At 53.7% G+C, this 17,244-nt stretch overlaps 7 protein-coding genes across 7 annotated transcripts; 5 read left to right on the top strand and 2 right to left on the bottom strand.

Annotated features, from left to right (window-relative positions):
- Positions 1-630: 630 nt before the first annotated feature.
- P153DRAFT_272050 (uncharacterized protein) lies at positions 631-975 on the top strand (the record flags this gene model as incomplete). Its single annotated transcript, XM_033662911.1, has 1 exon — positions 631-975. A coding segment is annotated over one exon (345 nt), but the record flags the coding sequence as incomplete, so codon positions are not given.
- A 3,416-nt stretch (positions 976-4,391) lies between these two features.
- P153DRAFT_373013 (fumble-domain-containing protein) lies at positions 4,392-5,951 on the bottom strand (the record flags this gene model as incomplete). The annotated part of the gene is made up of 3 exons (XM_033669435.1): positions 4,392-5,197; positions 5,259-5,538; positions 5,655-5,951. 3 exons carry the CDS (start codon positions 5,949-5,951, stop codon positions 4,392-4,394), a joined length of 1,383 nt encoding a protein of 460 aa, XP_033527782.1.
- An 875-nt stretch (positions 5,952-6,826) lies between these two features.
- Positions 6,827-8,216, top strand: P153DRAFT_363592 (uncharacterized protein). Its single transcript, XM_033667403.1, has one exon. The coding sequence runs from the start codon at positions 7,139-7,141 to the stop codon at positions 8,165-8,167; it is 1,029 nt and encodes a 342-aa protein (XP_033527783.1). The 5' UTR covers positions 6,827-7,138; the 3' UTR covers positions 8,168-8,216.
- On the bottom strand, positions 8,207-11,397 carry P153DRAFT_363593 (uncharacterized protein). The gene is made up of 3 exons (XM_033667404.1): positions 10,918-11,397; positions 8,541-10,791; positions 8,207-8,485 (listed from the first exon to the last, which is right to left on the bottom strand). Exons 1-3 carry the CDS (start codon positions 10,958-10,960, stop codon positions 8,392-8,394), a joined length of 2,388 nt encoding a protein of 795 aa, XP_033527784.1. The 5' UTR covers positions 10,961-11,397; the 3' UTR covers positions 8,207-8,391.
- A 32-nt stretch (positions 11,398-11,429) lies between these two features.
- Positions 11,430-13,740, top strand: P153DRAFT_308182 (UPF0016-domain-containing protein). The gene is made up of 2 exons (XM_033664694.1): positions 11,430-13,259; positions 13,310-13,740. Exons 1-2 carry the CDS (start codon positions 11,759-11,761, stop codon positions 13,381-13,383), a joined length of 1,575 nt encoding a protein of 524 aa, XP_033527785.1. The 5' UTR covers positions 11,430-11,758; the 3' UTR covers positions 13,384-13,740.
- Positions 13,741-14,040: 300 nt separating this feature from the next.
- Positions 14,041-15,107, top strand: P153DRAFT_282252 (cyclin-like protein; the record flags this gene model as incomplete). The annotated part of the gene is made up of 2 exons (XM_033663184.1): positions 14,041-14,355; positions 14,409-15,107. 2 exons carry the CDS (start codon positions 14,041-14,043, stop codon positions 15,105-15,107), a joined length of 1,014 nt encoding a protein of 337 aa, XP_033527786.1.
- Positions 15,108-15,686: 579 nt separating this feature from the next.
- On the top strand, positions 15,687-17,159 carry P153DRAFT_381830 (acetyl-hydrolase; the record flags this gene model as incomplete). The annotated part of the gene is made up of 1 exon (XM_033670075.1): positions 15,687-17,159. The coding sequence occupies one exon, from the start codon at positions 15,687-15,689 to the stop codon at positions 17,157-17,159; it is 1,473 nt and encodes a 490-aa protein (XP_033527787.1).
- Positions 17,160-17,244: the final 85 nt, after the last annotated feature.

Genomic DNA, 17,244 nt, shown 5'->3' on the forward strand with positions numbered 1-17,244 from the left:
CATGTGAGGAGGGATAAATATCTTCCTACCGCCAGCGAGTTTCTACATCACGAGTGCCACCGACCGTTGACGAGAACACCGAAGTAGACGCTATGCTTGCTACGTTCTTCTGCATTGCTGGCATCTTGGTCGAACCGTGTTCTCCTAGCAAGAGGTGACGTTGGGACTTTTCCTCTCGGTCCTCAGCACCGAACGCTTATGGTGTCGAGTCGGAGTTCGAAGGTGAGGTCAGGGAAAGGGGTATTCCCTACCGACTTTCCCTATACTGCTTAACTCATACTGTTGGAGAGAGTCTTTCACTGTATTGACCCACAGTTCGAAGGGAAATCAAAGGTAAAAACTGGACGGAATACGCTTGCCGCTATATAATTTGCAACTCAAGATCACTGGCGAGCAATTCACCAACTACGACGACACAGCTGGAATTCAACTCAACCCCAACCCAGTCAACTTTATAACACTGTCTCCATTCCAGTAAGCAGTCTTTCCCGCTTTACTTTCTTACCCCGATCTAATTGTATATAGACTTCCAACACAATGTCCGCCGCTGCAGGGTCATCTCCTCCATCTCCACCACCTCCAGGTGGCCGGGATCCTGCAAAGAGCAACGACTATTATATAATGAACCCACCACCTCCAGGCGACGGCAAGACGCTCTTGACGCCTGCCTGGGCACCATCTCTACGCCTCAACCCAGCAATGCACCAAACCTATATCGTCGACGGTCTCGGCCTCTTACCGCGGTACTTCCGAACCACACTGGTTGATGCTCGTAGCTGGGCGCAGCTCTACGACATCTACGACGGAAAGACCTACCAGCAAGTCATGCAGCTCCCTCCTGGCCCAATGATCAACTCGACACTGCCAACAACTTCTACGGAAGCACAGCAGATTGCTGGGATCGTGGCGGCGGAGAACGCACTCGCTGCTGATCATGGTGCTGCTGCTCAGCAGTACAACGCGGCGCAAGTACATCATGGCGATGCTTTCGATGATGGTAGTGAGGGTGGGAATGGCGATGGCAACTCGTCGGCTGCGGATAAGTCGAGTGGCTCGTCTGGGTTGTCAGGTGGGAGTGGTAGTAATGGATATGCTGTTTCCTCGGCGTCATGAGCAACTCATCTTACTTCTGGGTTTGGGTCGGGTCTTGATGTTATCCCTTCACAACATCTCTCGAAATAGGTCGATGTATACGTTGCCCGGCTCATCGGTGCTTGAACACTCTGGTCCTTACGACCAAGGGGAAGTGTTTTCTTTTACAGCGTCGGGGAGAAAGCTTCATTTTGGAATATTCAAAACAGATCGCAGTATACCCATAGGCGACAAACAATATGTATTTATAGGCTGATATCTTCGCTTTGTTGTGAACCATGTGTTTCACTGATTTACTGATATACTGCTTGCGAATCGTTCCAGAGATTGGAAAATCGCGGAACCTTCCAAAGCCAGCCTTTCATCATCTTACATGTACAGGATACGTGCCACATGTGAAAGGAGACCCCGGGCTTGCTGCATCGCTATCCAACAACCCAGTTTACTCGGTCGTAAACTCTTGTTGTCAATATTTCTCCAGACCCACCTTTCAATTCTGGAAAGATCGTATTCAGAGACCAAGAGAGATGAACGCCTTTCTAATTTAGATGTCCAAGAACTAAAGTAACAACTGCTAATTGCATGATAGTCTTCCTTTATCTTTGCTCTCTGAGTTGAACATGTACATTTGAAACGCTGGAATTTTGGAATCTAGGTCCCCAAATCTTTCCTTCGTTCTGTTCTATCGGGATCAACGTGAACCGATGAGTTAGAGACAAGATGTTTTGGGCTGATGGCATTCAAAGCAATACCACTCACGCATGTGGGCACAACAGTTTTTGATGAATTTTTTTGACTCTCTGAAAGGTATAAGGAAAACAAACTCAAATCTCGCCCACCATGGAGACGCTCACCGACACTCTCGTTTGGCACCACTTTGGGAACTACCCAGCCAACTGACCCCAGTCCAGCTGCTGCATACGGCTGAATAGTTCCCAGCTCGTTAACCCCAGTCTAGCTGTTGCATGCGGCTGAGTAACTCCCAGCAAAGGTTAGGATTCTCAACGACCTTGACGAGCCTCGAGACTTCAGAGCCGTCAGGCTCCAGATACTCCGACTTCGTGCCATTCGGACGTTTTCTGACCTCCGTCTTCCATTCCACGTGATGGCACCTGACTAGGTCGTCTGGTAAGTTGAGGTGGGTGGGCGAGGTGAGCCAGAACGCCGAAGCGTGGCACAGAGAAAAGTGACTGTAGTTGTCAAGATCGTCCCAGATGCGGAAGGAGTGGATGTAGTTGTCAAAATCGTCCCAGATGCGGAGTGGGCGAGAGGTTGTGCCAGGCCGATCGAAAGGGTCTTCAAGGTCAACCTTTTCGAGTTCGAGGAAGTCGTAGTCCGACAACATCTCTGGGGAGTAAAAACCAGTCCACTGTGAGCAGAGGTAGCTAGGAATTGTATCACACATCTTCCTCAACGGTATAACTTGTTGTGGTGTCGTAGGTAAAAGGTATGCTGAAGTTTACGTGCCGTTCAAAAAGCTGGAAGTTCAACTGAAATATCTGGATGTTGGCCTTTCAGGTGTTTCAGCAGATTGTCTTTCCTCGTGAATGTCTTCTGGCAATCAGACACCGGACAGTTGATAAGTTGTCGTTCAACCACAGCTTGATGGGTTCGAGTATGGCGCGTCTGGTCTGCCTTGAGATTGAAGGCCCGAGAACAACCAGTGGCAGTGCACTTGTATCGTCGTGTATGCTTGCGATGAGTATGGTCGCTTCAAGGCTCTAAGTCAGCGGTCATATCGAAAGACGATGCGCATGACTTACTTGAGATCGCACTTTCGACGGAAAGTTGAGTCGCAGAGGCTGCACTGGAAGATGGGCGTTTCGTCTTCGCTGTAAGGCTCCGAGTTTGTTGATCGAGTTGACTGTGTCGACTGTGTTGTCTGCGGCGAATCTGATAATTCTGTCGACTGGATCGAGTCCTCGGCTGACGGCGGACGTGAAGGAAGGTATGGAGCGTGAATAACGGGATTGATATCGTGTTCGAACACGCAAGGGTCAAAACAAAAAGTACTATTTGAGAGTCTGGAACTCGCGAAAGCAGAATTGCAATCTTGAGGAAAAGGGATAGGAAGAAAGGGCGGCGAAGACTACAAATGCCTTCGCCAACCACTTCGATGTGGAGGTGCGGGAAGAAGCTCTTCGGAACCGATCCCCAGCACCAAACACCTGGTGGGTGCGGTGGTAGGGGTTTTACGTGCGGGAGGACGTTGTCGCAGTGGAGTTGGGTGTCGGGATCGGTTCGAGTGGTGAAGAGGAGTGGTGAGAAAATGGCCCTGTGGAGGGAGGGGTGACTTATATATCACATTCCCTCGGAGGCCTGTAATACCTCTCTGAGGCCTGGGGAGGCATATAATCAAGGTCCAACCATACTGGCTGATCGGCATGATATCCGACCAATGGCTGTGATCCTCGAGAATCGATCTAGATGTTTGCTCAGCCCCGAACGATGTCGAAGTCCAAGGCTTACTCCACAATGTCATTGTATGCCTCCAGCAAGGTTCGAGATCCCGGGGCTAAAGACATTCTCCAATCGGATCCAGCTGCCTGCCGAGAAAGGTGGAACGAATCGGTACCCGCAGGTTTAGCCTGAGGCATCCAAGCTAACTGATTATGATGTAGCTTGCAAGGCTGGAATCCATAGTATGCCTCCCTCTTGTGTAGAGGTGAGAATGGTGGCGGCATGATGTTTTGAACATGAGATCATCATGTTTGGCACATGTAGAGGTATGATGCTGATGTTCACTTCGGAAGAACTAACAGTTGACATTCTGTACAGGTAGTACTAAGTCGTAAGTAACGGAAACAGTCGATCTTCTTGAGTAACCGGACAAGTATGGGCAAGGTATCCTGCAGTACTGCTACAGGTAATTCGATGTATATCAGCCTGTGGCAAAACATCGCAGCTGTATACTCCTTTCATGGCTGTTTTTTAGAACAATGACGGCGTAGGAAATAGTTGAGATCACATGCCCACCCCACTCAACTGAATGGTAGTTGCGTGTCATGGGTAGCCCTTCTTTCTGCCTTGTTATATGCAGGAGTTAGAGAAAGCGGGTGTTACAAATTTAGACCAGAAAATCCAGCCAAACCGATCGATTATGCCACAGCCTGCAAGGCTGGAACCTCATCGTATGCCTCCCGAGTCCCATCTCACCAGGGCGATATTCGCGAAAAGCCAGCTCAATGAAATCCTGTTGAATAGAATTTCAAAGTAGGAATATATTATTAGTGGTATCTTGCTTACACTGTCGCTCAATCTATATAATCAGTCACCTTGTCTAATTCTCCCACCTGATATCAAGCAGCACCCCTCGGCCCATCCAGACTAGCTCTCCGTCCCCAGTTCCTAGGCTGCCTCTTCAAAAACGCACCCACGCTGCCCAAGTAGCCCTCATGTCTCAGGAAGTAGGCCTGCTTAGTCCCCTTGGACCAGAAGCGGATAGCGTAGGAGAGGGTATTCATAGTTTGCGAATGGCCGCCAATGAACGAGCCTCCGAAGTAGATGCGCTCCAACCCATGCTTCTCAGCGTGTAGATAAGCGATCTGGCCAATGTTGTTGGAAACGGCGTAGAGGAGAGATCTGGATATGTCCTCTGGTCGGAACGTTGCTGGTTCGTGGGGCAGTTCTGAGGAGCCTTCGACGTGCTCTGCTTCCTCGCGGTTCTTCATGTCGCCGCTACAGCCATCTTCTGCATCTCGTTCCGCGGCGCGCTTCATCTTGTAGACCTTGCCGAAGGAGGATGCGATGTGGGTGCTCTTTAGCCCAATCTTGTTGTATGCTTGTCCGTAGATGTCGCCTACGAGCAGGTCTACGGTTGAGTTGTCGCCCTTTTCTGCTAGTCTCAACATGTCGTCAAAGGTTCGTGCGCCTGTGAGCATGGACAGAAGACCCCAGAGTGTTCCGCCTCCTAACGATGTACCTCCAATGCGCTCGTATTGCCGTGGCCCTGACACTTTGATCATGGAGACGCCGGAGCCGATGTTGACGAGGAGGTAAGGGTAGATGTTCGGTGGGTCTGGTGGAAATGGTACGAAGGACATGGGGATGTCTTCACTGTATGTGAAAACTTCGGTGGGGATTTCGTTGATGAAGAAGTCGAGGCCTGTGTGCATCCACGTTAGTGTCTCTTGTCTCCCGTCACTGATATATTGAGAATACCATACCTATGATCAGGCACTCCATCTCATCTTCCCGGGTAACCTCGACGCCCAACGCTTCCGTTATGCGGTCGTAGTACTTGAATGCCCCACCACCTGTTGCCATGACGCACAATTCTCCTCGCGCCGAGCCATTATTCTGCTTGTGGTCGTCTTTCAGCTTGCGCATAAACTCAATGCACGTATCTATCCTGTCCGTCTCGAATTTGAGAAAGTTGAGACGGCCGCCAGAGTCGTCGCCATGTTCGCGCGAAAAGTAGACGAGTTTCGCAAGGGAGCCTCCAATCTGATCCAAAAAAAACCATCAGCATGCGTTCTGTGTACATGAGTAGTTGTTGGAGGGGAAATAGTTGGTCGCGTGCCACAACCAATCAGGCACGCGACCACTGCAGACGCACTTACATCAACGGCCACATGGCTCACTACTGCGGTATGGTTCGGCAGGCGGATGTCCTTTGGATCGTGCTCATAGTCCTCGCTCTTCGGTGTGCTCGGTTGTTCTTCGTCGACAATGAATGCGCCCTGGACGTTAATCCTCACATTTCCAGGGTGCGAAATGGTGTCCTGGATGTCGCTCAGAACGGTTGGGCGTCTGGGGCGCGCCGTATCCGGGATTGACGAGACACTCGTGGTTTGCGCGCGCGACGTTTTGTGTCCGGTTTCTCCCGTTGCGGGGTGCGCATCAGCTGGCGGAGACATGGGAGCGGAGGTGGTGCGTCTTGGCTGCAGCCTTGCTTTTCTCAGGTTCTTGCGATGGCGCACACGCTGCGGCCGTTTGGCAACGAACTGGTAAGGCGAGGAGGGAGAGAACAGAGAGTTTGCTAGCGAAGAAGAGCTTGGTCCTGCTGATAGCGACGGGTCTTCCATTTGTCCGCTTTGAAACTGGTCTCTGCAGTGAAGGGGGAAGACGTGATAATGTGTTCTGCGCAGATTAGAGCCCAAGGGATTCCACGATCAAATTGCCCTTTTTGTTGAGCGCCGGAGGAGCGCAAAGCAGGAAGATATATTGATTCCATTCTCTCGGGAAAATGGAGTCTTGAGCCCTGCGATTGTAGATTGTCACCCGAATCGCGGTGTTAAGCTCGGTAACAATGGACTGGATTGGAAATATCCGAGGAGGTTGACCGTCAGCCTGTGGAGAGCCGATCACGCTCATGGCCAATCGAAAGATGCATTTTGTTGTAATCAAGGTGTTGAGAAAGTCAGCTTTGAAATCTTGAGAGGAAGATAAGTAGTTTGGAGAGAGCGATGGAATTTTAAAAGATGGGACCAAGTCGTCGCTGATGCTTCCAATCTAAGTAAACATCACGCGATGAGCCCACCACAAGGAGTGCCCTTTCGTCATGAGGTTTTGGTCTGCGTTACCCCTCAAAACAGCTCCGGTAGTCGCAAGATGAGTTGTAAATACTAAATGGCAACTTCAAAGCGTTCTTGAGACGTTCAGCCTTGCAATCCATTCTTAGTAGTGTCCATGTGCTGAGGCTGAGAATGCTCTTTGAAGTACGTCATGATCCTTGCATTAGCTCAGGTACCATCCTCCGCAATTATGAATAACACGTTGCTCCATACCGAACACCAGTTCGTACCCAAAAGATTGGTTGCAGATGCACGAGTTGAGAGCATGGTCTATGACGTCGTGCACCCGTAACCCCAGATCTCCACACTCCACAATCTCACTCGCATCACACCTCGCACTATCCAATAATCATCGATATTCCTTTCTTCAAAGGGCGCCATCTCGACTAAGTCATCCACGACTCTATTCACCCATCACAAACCCGTCATTCCAACAACTACACTCACCAGCCAAAAGGTGGCCACACTCAGTCCAAAAACACAAAACTGCCCCATCTTTCCAACATCAACAATCCTCACCCTTCACCAAAATGTCGTGGATGGACTCCTGGTCTCGCCCGAACAAGCACGCCACCACCCCACCCCCACTCTACCTCACAGTCGGCGACACAGTCCCCTACTGCCACAGCTGCGGCCGCGTAATCGGCCAGCGCCGCACCAACGCCGCGACAGAAGTAAAGTACTGTTCAGCACGCTGCCGAAACAGCAAGCCAGGGCCCATAGACCGGAAGATCGAAGCCGCCTTCGCCGCCCTGCTAAACGGAGCCACGCCCGAATCCCTCAAAGACGGAGCCATCCCAGAAGTACAGGCGAAACCCCAGGAGCCGGAAAAACACGAACCCGATTTCGGAAAGGGGGAGAAGAAACACAAGAAGAAAACTTCAAAGTCCAAGGTCGTGAAGGGTGATCATAGGATTATCATGGAGTGCAGTACCGTCGAGGACGTCGTTTTCCAGCGCTCAAAGGATCCTGAGAAAGTCTATGGGCGCCGCAAGAATCGCAAGGCGCGTTTTGTTGTGGAGAAACCAGAGGACTGGCGCAGCGTCGATATGATCGATAATCCAACCTCATCGACAGCAACAACTCAGCAGCAGCAGCAGCAGCAGCAGCAGCAGCAAGATCCCACCAGCGACGAAGATGAAGAAGACTCCGTGTCCGACTCCGACCCCGAGGACGCTGGCGGCATCGTCTTGGAAGACGCCGCAGAACACTCTCAGGATCGTTCTGCAGACGCTGATTCCATCGAGTACGGCTATGGCGGCGGGAAAATCCGTCCCCCGCAGTCGCAGAATGACGTGAATGGCAGTGTGGGCGGCGAAAAGGGCTGGGCCGAGCGGATCCACGAAACGGATGAGATGAAGCTCAAGCGACGCGAGGGGCAGAGGAGGGCTGATGAGCGGGAGATGGTACGCAAGGCAGCGCGGAGGGGGTGTGCGTTTGGGTTTACCGTCGAGGGGGAGACGGAGAAGAGGAAGTGTGAGGCTGTGATGAAGGGCGTGGTTGTTGAGAGTAGTTTTGCCAAGGGCGAGTGGGGTGTGAGGTGGCGGGAGAGGGAATAAGTAAGTAGTTTTGTATATAGATGATTGAGTAGATGAATATGGAGAAGGGCAATGTTTGACATTAAACGAGCGGAACTACGTAACAACGGGAGCACAAAAGGGCTACGGGTATCAATAAACCTCACGTAGCCGAAGCCAGCCAACCCAAAACGCCTAACAGTGGGTAAAACCCTCACCACTGCTCATCAGAAAATCCAATACGCCAGAGCAAACTTCATTCCACATCACCACTTATACCCAGCGTCACTCAGCCCCTCGCCGATCTTCGTCCAAGGCCTGACGACATTCTCGAACCCTTCTCTTAATCCCGTACCAGACCTAGAATCCCGTCAGTAAACCGCCCACGTCCATGCCACACAAAGCAAGTACTTACTTGATCATATTAACAGCCATAACGACGGCCTTGTCTTTCAAGCTAACCTGCGTGCGATCTTGGAACCAACCATGGCCCCCCTTTTCAGGTTCGTCGAGTGCCATAATGGTCGAGTACTTCTGTGGATACTTGGCCATGTAATTCACAAACGCCTTCTCCGCTCCTTCTGTCCAGGCGGTGCGGGGCTTGCGTTCACCCCGAGGTCTAACTGCGTCGTTTTGCTTTGCTAGGAGTTTTTGAGCTTCATATGTAGAGGCCGGCGCCTCCTCGGTCATATCCGGGGGGTCCGTTTCGGAGGACTCGTCTTCGTCGTCGGGCGCGTCGTTGCGGCGCGGGGGTTGGTGGCTGGGCGGAGCGCCGGATGAGGCGGGGGTTGGACGTGGAGGTTGGCGGCTGGTGGGCGGGGCGGAGAGCTCGGGATCGAGGCGGACTTTCTTTGCTACGGGGGCTTTTTGGCGTCGTTCTTGGACGCGGGCGGTGCGTTCTTCTGTCTCAAAGGCGTCGGAGTCATCGTCCTCATCGGCGGACCGCGCGCGCTTTCTAGACGGTGGCGGTGCACTCTGCTTCTCCTTTACTATGTTCGATGGGCCGGACGATATCTGGCTGCTGAAACCATCGCCAAAGTCGACGCGCTGGGCGTTGGGTTGACGGTCAACGAATCTCGGCTTGTCCCTATTCTCTTTCTCTGGTTGAGAAGCTGCTATGAGGTTTTTGACCAGATCCAAATCGATCTTTGGTGGGCCCGAGATGATGATCTCTTCGACCGATTGTTCCGCCTCTTTCACAAGCTGTTTGTCTACCTGTAAGTCGTCCTCAGCGAGTGTCGTTTGCCAATCATCTTGCTCGTCTTCAAGAACGGTTTCTTCTTCGCGAGTTTCTTCGAACGTTTGTGGAGCGACTGCATCCGCTTGAACTTCTGGATCTGCTTGAGTCTCTGGTTCGGGTTGAGTTTCTGGCAAAACGTCTGCCTCTTGTATTTCTGATGCTCTCTCGCGCGCTTTTAGTGCATCAATTGCTCGTATGTCCACAGGTGCATTTGGGTCAAACCTGCGACTACTACGCCTTCTGTCTGGTCCAAATGAACTCCGCTTCCGTCGAAGTGTCTCTTGCAGGGCTGGGGTCACCTTGATCGTTTGAGTGGCAGGCTGAAGACTATCCCTTTCTTTCTTGACGTTGCGCACAATCGCTGCAGCTCCACCGAGCTTCTCAATGGCAGTACGAAGCTCTCTGTATCGAAAGCGTGTCCAGTCTAGCAGCTGCACGACAAACCCCTCCCCTCCGTCCCAGGGGAACCTGGCAACCAAGTCTTCTATAAGCACCTTTTCTCCACGCTCGAGTGATCCAGCGTCCATGGGAAAGTACTTTCTGATCACTTCTATCCGTTTCAGAACACTACTTTGAAAACGTCGAGACAGGTCCGATTTCTCGCCCAGTGCAGTATCGCTCCATCCGCGGATAGCAGGACGTCCTGGTTCTTGCGAAGCTTCTGAATTGAGGAAAACTTCGTCGATGACTCTATCAGGGTCGAAGCTACTGTCATTGAGGGATCGCTGCATCACCATGACTGCAAGTTGTGTGCGCATTTCCAGCGCTAGTTTGAATGTCTTTTTTAACAAAGCACTCTGCCCCCCAGCCGCAAAGTCTCCCTCAGCGGAGAAAGAAGGCACAAAGTGGCTTGGGAACGACATATCGAGCTGTCGAAGAGCATCCCAGATGTCCTTCTGACTTAGATCAGGATGGATCATTCGTTTCGCGAAAACAGCCAGGTTGGTGAGATATAGAATCGAGTCCAGATCAGTTTGCACCGCAGCTGCATCTTCATCTACATCGAAAAGCGCGTGGTGAATGCCCTGCACGTTGATGTAGTCTTGTTCCTGGCTTTTGAAATCTTTCAAATACTCGTTCAGCTCATTGTCAAACTCTTGGTATCCTTCGAGAAATCGAGAATTCGGGTTCTGTATCTCTTCAAGGTTTCGCAAATCACTGATCTGTCCCCCGTTGTCGGGAACAATGTGGTCAAGAAAATCTTCGGCTGCGTTACCGAGTTTACGTAGGTGTTTCATAATGGCCTCTGAGTCCAGAGCCTCATCCTCGATTTGAGAGAACGAGGGCATCGCAGTAGTCCCAGACATCTGGGAAGCAGCGCCGGGCGAGCGATCTGGGGCCGTATTCTCGAATTGTGTACGAGGAGGTGTACCCGGAGCGTCCCCAAGGTCGATTTGTGTATCAAGTTCTTCAACAGTGGTCAGGTCTGGCGCGCGTTCAAGTCAGCAGGTGCATCCAGTCTTTTCGTCATCGTATATAAGTTGGTGTGCTCGCACGCTGTACTAGTAGGCCTGGCGGTGGTGGTGCATAAGACCTTGGAGTAGTTACTAACCCACTGTCTTCTTGGCGGGCTTTTGCTTTGTCTTGCGCGCCATTGGCTCTTCATTATCACCTTCACTGACTACGCTCATAACGCTCGCCTGTCGCGCGCTTCGGCGGACCGGGTTTGGTAACTCAGCGAACTCCTCAACGTCGCGACTCGCGCTTCGCAGCCGTCTCGATTGCGATGCGCGTCCATCATGTACAGTAGCTGCGCGTGACTGGGGTTGCGGGGTTGGCGTTTTGCGCCGGCTCGCGGGCCGTACGGCTTTGTGGTCGGCCATTACAAACTGTGTGAGAATGTGTACGTCAATAGCGAGGCATGCGAGATGGGCAAGTCAATGCGTGGTTGAGGAGCGATGAGGCGTGGTTTGTTGTGGTTGATGCGCGGTGAGGATGACTAACGCACGGGTATTCACGTGAGGCACGAGCTGCGTGATCGCCCTTGCCGCTCCGAGCCTAGCATCCAAATGCGGACTGAGGGGGCGATTGGTGCTTCAAGTCGAGATGTTTTGGGGTGAAACGGGGAAGCTGGTCACAGCAGTTCTTTTGGAACCCCTTTTCTGGCACTCGAGTGCTGACGAGGCCCCTAAATAGAATCTAGTGGGCTGTCTGCACGTACCCCTTGCGCGCATCCCAAGCTATCCCTCCTGCGTTGCTGGACAGCACTTGAGACCTATTCCGCCTTTCTTTTTGACACTTGTCGCTGCGTCCTTAGCCAGTTTAGCCCTTCGCCTTCTCGACGCTCTCTACTAAACCCCGTTTTCGAACCATACATCACTTTCGCAATACCCAGACCTCGAGACGGTCATCAAATCCAGCATACCCTTGCTCGCACTTCCATTGCCGTCATCATGAGGTTGCGACAACCCCGGAGGCACACTCTCCTGCTCCTGCTCCCTGCACTACGAGTCCTCGCTGCTTCGGCCACCAACGCAGATGACAAGCTGGTCGGGCGAGCCGTCGTGCCCGCTTACAGCACTGTCAGCGCTGGACCAGACCCATCGCTTGCACCACAAGCTGGTTCCAAAGGCACAAAAGATGCGCCAGTCGATGGCTTTGACGGAAAGCCCCACCATGGCCCCTACGTCGACGATACGCCCGCGTCATCACACAAACTGCCTGCTGTCGTCGAGGACCTGACGCCGGGCAAGACATCAGGCAGCTCCACCAAGGGCTCAACCTTGGTGGAAGAGGGCAAGGCCGTGCTGGATGGAGACAAGAGCGTCATGCAGGATCCGGGCAGGAAAGTGGCAACAGGCAAGACAGGCACAGAGGGTGGCGTGTCGGCAAAAGACAAGGAGCGTGTGGCGCACGAGGAGAAGCACGGCGAGAAGATGGAGAAGGTGCCCGAGTCGCCCAAGGAGGTGCCTCTCCAGCCCCATGGCGGGCAGCAGCATCTGCAGGGAGACACATCTGACGCAGAGGCTGCCACGCGTGTACTTGGTGCGGCAGGCTTGGAGAAGCCCACCGACCTCCCAGACACACCTCATGATATCCCCCATCCCGTTCCAGGAGGCCTCTCCTCCAAGGATCCGTTAGCCACAACACCAAACACCAAGACTCCCGCTTCCAACATACCAGGCGACGATACCGCCAGCGGCGTCATCCAGCCCTTCCACTCTTTCGTGCTATCCTTCACCATGATCATCTTCTCTGAGATTGGCGACAAAACATTCCTTGTTGCTGCGCTGATGGCTATGCGACACCCCCGTCTCCAGGTCTTTTCCGCTGCCTTCTCCGCGCTCATCGTCATGACCATTCTCTCCGCTGTGCTCGGTCACGCCGTACCAGCATTCCTCAACGAAAAGCTTACACACATGGCAGCCGCCGTTCTGTTCCTCGTCTTTGGTTTCAAGCTCATGAGGGAAGGACTCGCCATGAGCCCCGACGACGGTGTTGGAGAAGAAATGCGCGAAGTGGAGCAGGAACTCGAAGAGAAAGAGCAGCAGGCTCGCCACAACAAGAACCGTCGACGATCCTCCATTTCGCCATACGCCCTCGAGTCTGGCCATCTGCGACGTTCGCGATCAAACTCCCGGCTGCCCGCTCCTGCGCGAAGCCCTTCCACCTCCCCAGACCGATCTCCTTCGCCAAACGGGTCCTCGTTCTCCGGCATTCTGGGCGGTCTGAACAACCTCCTTTCTTTGCTGCTCAGCCCCGCATGGGTTCAAACTTTCGTCATGACCTTCCTTGGTGAATGGGGTGACCGCAGCCAGATTGCTACAGTCGCTATGGCGGCAGGATCTGACTACTGGTGGGTCACTGCTGGCGCCATTGTTGGACATGGACTGTGTACTACTGGAGCGGTCATTGGTGGCCGTGCTATCGCCGGGCGAATCAGTATGCGAAATGGTGAGATATTCCTTCCAAGTCGAGTTTGTATCAAGGCTAATCCGTTACAGTCACTCTCGGCGGCGCTATTGCCTTTCTTGTCTTTGGTGTCATCTACTCATTCGAGACTTTCTACCACGAGTGAAGCTCTGAATGAAAGCACTAAATCACGCCTTGGAGCTCACATGCCCATTGTAAAAAACAATTTACACTCACTATTCTCCTGATGCGTTGATCATGCATTGTATTATTAGTTGTAATGGCTGGCGGGATACTTCGAAACGACCAAAAGGTGGCCATACGGTGTTGATTGGATTGCATATCGGAGGCTGAATTGCGGATTACTGGGAGCATGTATGAGACGCGGCGTGGTTTCGCCAACAATCAACCAATTTCTTATTTCCAACTCGAGCTCTTGACATGGCTTATATGCGCGTGAACTTTCTAAAAAACCCGCTGAGTTGGAAGAATTCTAAATAGAAAAGCACTCAGAGAATTGACCGAAATCATGCCTGTGATATTCTTGGTTACACGGACCCCTGTGATCGCCGCGGAAGAGAGCTAGCTCTCATTCATGCTTCGTTAACTGCACGTTTAGACATATCTTACACGACATTCGCAAACGACCTCGCAACGCTCTTCTTCTTACACCGACACACTTTTTGTTCCAGCTCTTCCTCTACAGCTCAACAAGGCGCGACTTGCCCCAAACTCTCGCCTATCAGATTCAGTTGCTTCCCGCGACGTGCAGCGCCTCGCGCAACACCTACAAGCTTGCGACGGCCTTGAAAAGCCTTTGACGATGGTGTCAACGACTACAAACCCGCCGCAGCCCCGTCGCGAACCCCCGCGGCCACCACTGCCCGCCATCGTAGAGGCAGAACAGCAATGGCTCTTTACGGAAGACGAGCTACTGTTGGCGCCGTCAATCGTCGATGGCATGGCACCGGAGGAGGAGCGTACACTGCGGCGGAAAGGCGTCAACTTCATTCTGCAAGTGGGCATGATGCTTAAGCTGCCTCAAACCACTATGAGCACAGCTGCCGTCTTCTTCAACCGCTACCTCATGATGAACAGCCTGAAACCAAAACCGGGCTTCAAGCCACTACATCACTATGTGCGTACTTCTCATACTCTTTTCCGGTATTCGCATATCTGACAGTGTTCTAGCAAGTCGCCGCGACCGGACTCTTCCTCGCTACGAAAGTCGAAGAGAATTGTAGGAAGATGAAGGAACTCGTCGTAGCATGCGTCCGAGTCGCACTCAAAGACCCCAACAAGCTCGTCGACGAGCAGACGAAAGACTTCTGGAAATGGCGAGATACCATCTTATACAGCGAAGACGTGCTACTGGAAAGTCTATGCTTCGACCTAAACGTCGAGTCGCCATACAAAGTCATGTACGACATGCTCAAGTACTACGGCATTGAACACAACAAGAAGCTACGAAACTCGGCTTGGGCCTTCCTGTCCGACTCCGCGTCGACACAAATGTGCCTCCTCTTCACATCACGGACGATTGCCGCGGCATCCATCTACGCGGGCGCGCGCATGGCTGACGTCGACATCCCAGCCGACGACGGGAAGCCCTGGTGGGAGATCCAGCACGTCAAGCTGCGCGATATCAGGAAGGCGTGCAATCTGATGGCAGACCTGTATGAGAAATCGCCAGACAAAGAGGGCGAACCTAATATGTACGCGGGTCTGCGGACACCCGAGGAGGGCATTGACTTTGGAGATACACCGCAGAGTATGGAGGGCGTCCAACTCACAAATCCGGAATCGACACAGCAACAACAACCTGCTAATGGGGCAGATAGTGGTGGGCAGACGGAAAGAGGCAGTGAAGAGGGCGAGTTGGATGGTTGAATACATCCGACAGCAGCCTTTCTGAGGTTCCTTCGTTGTGTGATATGTCTGGTTTGGTGAACGATCGCAGTTTCGGCTCTGGTTGAAGGAGCTTGGGATCTCATTTCTTGCCTGGAGTGCGTCTGAGGGCTGTCAAGGATTTGGCGGCGGCGTTTAGGGAATTCGGGTCACGGGAAGATACCCCTGGGTTGGGGTTCACGAGTCCATTCTAGAGCGACATCATGTCAATTCGCACTTAATCGATATTCTTTCTTCAACCGACACGTCTATCCAGATTTCCTACTAATTGTCTCCCATTCAAGCATCTCCACCGCCTTCGTCCGCCTCGAATCGCGCTGCAAAGACGCGTAGTCTGTGCGACCAATCAAGCGCGTCGTCCCACGCTGCCGAGGCACATGCTCGCGTCCTGCACTCTTCAACGTCATGGATAATGTCGAACCCGTTTTCTCTCTAGCAACAAAGAAGATGGAGGCTTTCCACGCACGCCCTCTCCTCCCGCGCCCTACACCCTCCATAAACCACCCTCCTTAGACCACCACCTCTCCGTCAAGCAGACCCCTAAACCCACCCACCGCCACAATGGAGTCCTCCCCCTCGGCCATCCTCAAACTCCTCGTCCCAAAAGCGCCCTTCATCCTCAAAACCGCACTATGGAGCATGTTCTCCCTCTCCGACACGTCCTCGAAATGGGATCTACGGACCGAACTCACAGTCAAGATCCTGCGCGACATGCTCAGCCCAACCTCGCCCACGCACTCCATCTCCGCGACCCAGAAGCTCACCACGCGCGACCCCGGCGTCAAGGGGAAAGTCTGGGTCAGCCGCGTGAAGCTGGCGGCTGCCGAGGACGACGCGCGGCAGCTTGTCTTCGCGGCGATCGAGGAGATGGGCACGGGGGAGGAGCAGTGGACGAAGCCTGCCACCGCGCCGTTGGAGGGGGAGTGGAATGGGTACCGGGCTTCTGCGCGCGACGATGCAGGTGAGCCCGAGGGTATGAGCGAGCAGACGAAGTACGACCACATGGTGCAGGAGACGAGCAGCAAAGTCACGGTTCTGTACTTCCACGGCGGCGCAATGTACCTCCTCGACCCGGCGACGTACCGCACCGGCTGCGCCAGACTCGCAAAGGAAACAGGCGGTCGTGTCTTCAGCACGCGCTACCGCCTCTCGCCGCAGAACCCCTTCCCCGCCGCCCTGCTCGACTGCTTCACCGCCTACCTCTCGCTCCTGCACCCGCCCCCCGACGCCCCACACGCCCCCATCCCCGCGGCCGAAATCGTCTTCGCCGGCGACTCCGCAGGCGGCATGTGCTGCACGGCACTCCTCCAACTCCTCCTGCATCTCCACCGGCGCAGCCCCGCCGGCGAAATCCCAACAGTAACCTTCCACAACCGCACCGTCCCCATCCCGCTCCCCGCCGGCCTGGCCCTCGCCTCCCCCTGGCTGGACGTAACCCGCAGCCTGCCCAGCATCGAGAACCTCACGCAATACGACTACCTCCCCCCGCCATCCCGCGCGCAACACACCGTCTACCCGCCCTGCGACGCGTGGCCCGCCGTCCCCGAGCGCGCAGATCTGTACTGTGAAGGCAGCGCGCTGTGCCATCCTCTTGTTTCGCCGCTCGCGGCCTTGGACTGGACTGGCGCACCGCCTGTGTTTTTCAGCGTGGGGGAGGAGATGCTGCGCGATGAGGGGGCTGTGTTGGCGCAGCGGATGGCGCGCCAGGGTGTGAGGGTTGTGTGGCGCGAGTTCGAGGCGATGCCGCATGTGTTTGCTATGATGCTTGAGCATCTTGCGGGCAGCGCGGTGCATCATGAGGAGACGGGGAGGTTTTGTCGCGATGTGGTCGCCGGAGGGAAGGGCGTGCAGAGTAGTGGGGAGGTTATAGCGGCTAAGACGCTGGAGAGACGGAGCGTGGATGTTGGGACGGGGTTGACGCGGATTGGGGATGAGGAGGCGGCGGCGTTTATGCAGAAGGGGAGGGAGAGGATTGAGGCGCGGATGAGGAGGGGGGAGGGGAGTGCGAGTGCGGAGGGGAGGCCGTTGATTTAGAAACGCTTGGTTGATGGGGAGGTTATGTGTGTATACCTGTTTTCTCGCGTTAGATAGGGGGTTAGAATTTGCGAAGGATATAGAT

Source organism: Dothidotthia symphoricarpi (genome assembly GCF_010015815.1).
Source record: "Dothidotthia symphoricarpi CBS 119687 unplaced genomic scaffold P153scaffold_3, whole genome shotgun sequence".
In the NCBI taxonomy this organism is placed as follows: Eukaryota; Fungi; Ascomycota; class Dothideomycetes; order Pleosporales; family Dothidotthiaceae; genus Dothidotthia; species Dothidotthia symphoricarpi.

What these genes read in the sequence shown, in the direction of transcription:
- P153DRAFT_363592 (XM_033667403.1), top strand. Translation starts at nt 7,139, where the DNA reads ATGTCGTGGATGGACTCCTGGTCTCGCCCGAACAAGCACGCCACCACC.
- P153DRAFT_363593 (XM_033667404.1), bottom strand. Translation starts at nt 10,960, where the DNA reads ATGGCGCGCAAGACAAAGCAAAAGCCCGCCAAGAAGACAGTGG. An exon ending in GCCCGCCAAGAAGACAGTGG is followed by an intron (nt 10,792 to 10,917) that starts GTTAGTAACTAC and finishes AACGCGCGCCAG; the next exon opens with ACCTGACCACTGTTGAAGAA. An exon ending in ATGGCTGTTAATATGATCAA is followed by an intron (nt 8,486 to 8,540) that starts GTAAGTACTTGC and finishes ACGGGATTCTAG; the next exon opens with GTCTGGTACGGGATTAAGAG.
- P153DRAFT_308182 (XM_033664694.1), top strand. Translation starts at nt 11,759, where the DNA reads ATGAGGTTGCGACAACCCCGGAGGCACACTCTCCTGCTCCTGCTCCCT. An exon ending in GCGAATCAGTATGCGAAATG is followed by an intron (nt 13,260 to 13,309) that starts GTGAGATATTCC and finishes AATCCGTTACAG; the next exon opens with TCACTCTCGGCGGCGCTATT.